This window comes from Anoplophora glabripennis, unplaced genomic scaffold, assembly GCF_000390285.2.
Source record: "Anoplophora glabripennis isolate ALB-LARVAE unplaced genomic scaffold, Agla_2.0 scaffold554, whole genome shotgun sequence".
Classification (NCBI taxonomy): Eukaryota; Metazoa; Arthropoda; class Insecta; order Coleoptera; family Cerambycidae; genus Anoplophora; species Anoplophora glabripennis.
The window spans coordinates 296,307-302,306 of NW_019416637.1; the positions used below are offsets into that span (position 1 = coordinate 296,307).

Below are 6,000 nucleotides of genomic sequence, written 5' to 3' on the forward strand. Positions count from 1 at the left end.
AAAAACTTCCCTTAAAACTTATTTATAAAAAAATGTATACTAAAGTGGACAGACGCTATCGTGGATAAACCAAATCTCAGCTCTGAGGCCTAGAAAACATACATCTGTAAGGAATACTGGCACTAAATCTTCGAGAAAGTGAGTATAAGTATGTTTATTCAGTGTAGGTGGCAGAGACTTGGACTAGTTATGCAGTTTCCAATTTTTATTCAGTCGCTTCAGCAGTGAATCGGTGCGGAACATATAGACAAAATAAATAAAACAAAAATTAAACTTAAGCAGAATCACATCATGTTCCAAACGCTTCCGAAGGGCAACAGAGGTTCACCACCGACTTTAAGTTGATATGCCTTTGAAAAGAGGCTATTGCCAATTGACACACTTGGTATGATATGTCTGGATGGTAAACTGGTTTAAAACAAACTGCCATGTTAATTCAGCCAAACGTTATCACTATTTCACTTTGTTACTTTTTATTTTACTTTTCGACTTTATCGGTTTACGAGAGGATGTTCGTAGAGTGATTTTGTGTGGTGTAAGTGTATAGTCTTATAAAGTTATTTATTTAAGTGTTTAGTGACGGTAGAGTGTAATTTTGTGTTTTAATTTTCAAGTTTTTGTATGATATGAAAAAACAAGTACACGAATCAAGAAAGAGTTTGTATATAATTTTGGTAACATATTACTGTAGCTAACTGCTGTTATTGTTATGCCTTTCGGCCTACGTTCACCATAATTCCGACTTGGTCCCAAAAGACGATGACCATGAACTTTCCAGGTAAAGACTGTGTGCTGACTTTTTTGGAAATAAAACCCCTTTGCATAGATAATTTTATTTGTGGATCCTAGTAATGTACCCAAATCTCTTCGCCCATCGTCATCTTTAAGAAAAGATTAGGCTCTGCACCAAAAAAATTTTTTGTCTACCAGTCGATAATTTGGGACTCGCCTAAGGTTAATGATTTAATTAATTATAGGTTAAACAAGTACATCATCCAATGATGGAGGTTTTGGGTGCAATGCCACTGCAAAAAACGGAATTTCGAAATTTTATGGAATATCCTAGATCTATTGCATAAATCAACTCTCTTGCATTTAGTCGTAGAGCATTGTTAAAATATTGCGTTATATTTTCAAGAACCCATATTAAGTGCGGTAATTTGTTATATTAAAAAAAGTATCGTATTATGCACAAACAGTAACGGCTTATGATGTATCAAACACCTCGAATTTTTCAAATTCCTCTTTAACTTCTTGAGTGCTATTAAGATAGAGATCTAGGTGCTTTGCATTCCCACAAAACATTCGCCGCAGTTTTAGATAAAAAATTGTTTGATTTCGTATAAATACCCGACCAAATCACTACCAATCCAGTCTTAGATCTACAGCTAAAGCGAAGATGAAGACTATCGCTTGCCTTGCTGCTCTTGCCTTTGTGTTGGCATTTTCTGTAAGTGCAATCATATCTTTTTAACATATGCTTTTGTTTAACACGTGCTATTTTTATAACTTTCATGGAAAAGAATATTTTTGAAGATTATTGAAAAGAAAATATTTATGTACATTAGTTACTATCCCTACTCATTCAATTATGTATTAATAACAGAAGTATTTATTTCATTCAGTCATAAATTTGATTTTTAATTTCTACAAACAAGAAAAATATTACTGATCATAGAAAATTACTTCAAACCTGTCTCATATTGTGTATATTTTACTTTATTCTGTATGTATATATTCCACGCAAATTTGGACAAACCCAAATGGTAATGCCAAGGGAAAACTAACATGGGATATAATTTTTTTAGGTCAACGTAAGTGGCCATGCTATCGACATTGATAGGGTGAAATCATATTATCACGATGATGTGCTGGAAATTGACATTAAAATTAAATCTGAAGCATTAGAAGAACCTGAGCACCCAGAGGACCCCAGAGCTCCAGAAGATCCAGAAGACCCTAGGGCTCCTGAAGACCCAGAAGACCCAAGGGCTCCTGAAGATCCAGAAGATCCCAGAGCTCCAGAAGACCCTGAAGACCCCAGGGCTCCTGAAGATCCAGAAGATCCCAGAGCTCCCGAAGATCCAGAAGACCCAAGAGCTCCTGAAGACCCAGAAGATCCTAGAGCTCCTGAAGATCCAGAAGACCCCAGGGCTCCAGAAGATCCTGAAGACCCCAGGGCTCCAGAAGATCCCGAGGACCCTAGAGCTCCAGAAGACCCTGAAGACCCCAGAGCTCCAGAGGATCCCGAAGACCCACGACCAGCAGCTGAAGACCCAGAAGACCCCAGAGCCCCCGAAGATCCAGAAGACCCAGAGGACCCAAGGGCTCCAGAAGATCCTGAAGACCCCAGAGCTCCTGAAGATCCAGAAGACCCAAGGGCTCCCGAAGATCCAGAAGACCCCAGGGCTCCAGAAGATCCTGAAGACCCCAGAGCTCCCGAAGATCCAGAAGATCCCAGGGCCCCCGAAGATCCTGAAGATCCCAGGGCCCCCGAAGATCCTGAAGATCCCAGAGCACCAGAAGACCCTGAAGACCCCAGAGCTCCTGAAGATCCTGAAGACCCAAGAGCTCCAGAACCAGATAGACCATTCAGCTTGTTCTAAAAGTTGTTAGCCAAATACATGCTAAAATTTATGTAAATATAACATCCAATGATGCTGTAAAATAAAAACATAAATACACATCTAACATTTTTTATTATTTACATAATAATAATAGGTACATAAGTTGAATACGTTAAAAAAATATATAGTCATTTGATTATTATTTCTTACTATTAATGACAACAGTGAAAGAGATTACTTCTATTACATCCACCAACACGTATTGTATTTGTAAAATTTTGAGTTTTTTTAATCAAATTGTGAATTGCGTTTTCTAAATCATAGAACGAGTCATATAATTCCACAGAGTGAGAAGCATTGCATCTAGTAATTAATATCCTTTGGTACACCCCAGCGGTCTTCAAACTTTTACGAATTGCGGAACCCCGTCAACATTTCGATGTTTATGAGGAACACCCACACCTAAAAAAATTTGCGAACACATTTTTTAATGATTATTTATTATATTTTAAATACTACGATTAACAAAATCATTATTCCAGTAAGTAAAAATTAAAGTACGACTTTAAAATTTAAAGTTAATATTTATTGAATAATTTAAAAAAGAGTAAATATAATCAAAGATTGGGATGGGCTTGAATATTTTTACATAATATGTTAAAATCAGGTGCTATTGTCGTAAGGTGCAACCGTATTTCAAATTCTGCATTAAGCGCATTGCGATACTTTGTTTTTGTTGCTACGTACGTGGAAAATGATTTTTCGCACAGGTACGTAGTTGCAGAAGGCATTAATACATTTATTGACTGGTCAGCAATTTCATGACACTCCTTATAAATCTCTAGCCAAAAATCAAGGGAAAGGCGACGTAACCAACGCGAAAAACTCTACGGCAGCTTATAAAGTTATAAGCCGACTTACTTGCACTTGCATAAACAGATAAAGCTCTTATAGTAACTTACACGCGTGTACTTATAAAAATAAAAAGTTTTAAGAGTCTAATTTTTTTTAATTTTGTAAGTATCGATAATAAAATTTTAAATTTTTGATTCCCGACAAGAGAAAATATATAGTTATTGGAAACACACAATATATTTAAATTTTGTGAAAAGACAAAGATAATTACAAGAAACAAACAAACAGTATCGAATGTAGACATGAAAAGAGTAAGGTTAAATTCCAAATTCCAAGTGTCAGGCAAAAAACGGTACTTAAAGATAAATATTAGACTTAACTTAAGAGCAGAGAGATCTGCAGAATCAGATAAACTGGGGACACATATGAATATGTGAAATGGGGCATCTACATAAGAATAATATTAATTAGCTCCCTGAATGATTGACTAAACTTAACATAAGACCAGACTGTTTTGATATCAGATTTCAGAATCAAAAAACAATAGCACCATGAAGATTTTTTAACTGATTTGTGGTCATACTCGGGCACAGAATAATCTATTCCCCCATAAACTGAATAAAATTTACTACAAGGTTTGTTGATATATGAAACATTAGAAAAAAATGAGCAGTTATAACTATTTAAGTTTTGGTTTAAATAATAATATTAAATCCTAAATTGATCCTTAGGGGACACCAGACGATACAGATATTTCAAACGACCCCAATCCATGACCATATTATCGCGTATTAGTTGTTTCAGGTATAGAATATCTGTGCCAGAAAAAAAACAGGAAAAATGAATGACTATTTGCGTAGGGAGTTACTTGTATGATTAGCGAAATGAAACATATTCGGTGAATTAGAAGTCTTTAAAACAAGTAGCAACGTTGCTAACAATGCTTTGACCATCCTCCATTCCAGGATTCCATGGAAGATTGTTTGAATCTTTTTTAGAATTCACGTAGGACCAAAATGATTTGACGTCTTGTTTATATTATTTTGATAATGTCTTTAATAATAACTACTTCTGATGGAGGGAGCTATTTTGAGAACATATGTATAATTCCAATGCTTCAAAAACTTTATCAATAAAAAGATTATAGGCCATATCAACATCTGTACAATAAATTGGAGAGTTCTACTGTCCTTGAAAAGTTCGCTACTTTTTAAACTAAGAAGAAATGTCACTCATAGCTAGAATCTAAACTAATATAAAAATAATAATATACTGACTGACATATTCAACAACTCTTGTAGTCCAGTCGGCAGAGGCCGAAAAGTTACTGTTGGTCACATTTCCTTGATAACTTGAAAAGAACTACACAGGAATACTTTAAATTAACTATAGTTCAATATATATATATACAATAATGACGCTAAAGCCGAAAATCGGGAGAGCAAAACTTTTTGTTCTATAAGGTTTTATCAAGGACATTTAAATAAAGGGGACTATGCATGTCACAGTCTATCTCATATGTTGGGTGAAGCTAGACAAGAGAAAAGAAGAGGGCTTTATTTTCATCCAACTGATGCGCGCGATTACATCTCCAATGTCGTACATTTTGGATGGGTTAAAATAAAATATTTTATACTCCTAAGTCAATATATTTCAACAGCTACTCAGTATTTTTATAATAAATATATATAATATTTTTATAACTTCTTGGAATCCCAATAACTGTAACCATTTCTTTCTTGTTGCACCATCCCCAAGCATCCTAAAAACGTTCACATTTCACTTTTAGAATACTGAGGCAAATTTTCAGTGAGACATAAAAATATATTCCCAAAGGAGAACATCAAATGGTTGAATGAATGCAACTTTCAGTTGATTGCATCTTCGGTATTTTTATGTATAAGTGAACCACCACCATATTTTTGCTGTTGTATTTATTCAGTTTTTATGCTCGTGCATTTAGTAAAATTGTAAATATATTTTTGAAAAGGTTTTTGTCGTAGAGGAAAATGAAAATGATGAATGATTAAAATTTGTAATGTTGGGTATAAGGGATAACATTGAAATACCTATAAATATATTAAATATAAATAATGTCTGTAACTTATTTGTGGTGCAGCATTTTCCTTTGATTTTAATGGCCAAACGTGGTTCATATTATTGTTTTCTTACTATTTCAGCAAAAATTTTAAAAAAATACCAAGTCAGTTTTATAAAATTTTACCGTTATTCAAATAAAAGTTACCCACACGCACGACAATGGCCACAGTTGCACATACATTCCAAAGTCACCTTCAAGCACGCTTACCTGTGGAAGGATAGCTGATGTGGATGTTTATAATCCAATTTCTTACAAATTCTGCACTGTCTAACCATATTCACACCTTAAAAGTTTATCCAAAATACATGTATAAACACTAATCACGTTTCACTTACTAAAATCACAACTATTTTCTAACAAGAGACGCCATATTCTGCCAACCACGGCAGAACGAACGAGGAACACGCTACAAATTATTGCGTAGTTGCCAAGTCTTCAAACATGGCAAATATGAAAAATGAAAAATAGTTTAATATG

General features: G+C 34.5%; 1 protein-coding gene across 1 annotated transcript; it reads left to right on the forward strand.

The window, feature by feature from the left end:
- The first annotated feature begins 1,356 nt into the window (after window positions 1-1,356).
- Window positions 1,357-2,691, forward strand: LOC108909818 (sporozoite surface protein 2-like). Its single transcript, XM_018714245.1, has 2 exons — window positions 1,357-1,450; window positions 1,809-2,691. The coding sequence occupies exons 1-2, from the start codon at window positions 1,400-1,402 to the stop codon at window positions 2,604-2,606; spliced, it is 849 nt and encodes a 282-aa protein (XP_018569761.1). The 5' UTR covers window positions 1,357-1,399; the 3' UTR covers window positions 2,607-2,691.
- The last annotated feature ends 3,309 nt before the right edge of the window (window positions 2,692-6,000 follow it).

What these genes read in the sequence shown, in the direction of transcription:
- LOC108909818 (XM_018714245.1), top strand. Translation starts at nt 1,400, where the DNA reads ATGAAGACTATCGCTTGCCTTGCTGCTCTTGCCTTTGTGTTGGCATTT. An exon ending in CCTTTGTGTTGGCATTTTCT is followed by an intron (nt 1,451 to 1,808) that starts GTAAGTGCAATC and finishes TAATTTTTTTAG; the next exon opens with GTCAACGTAAGTGGCCATGC.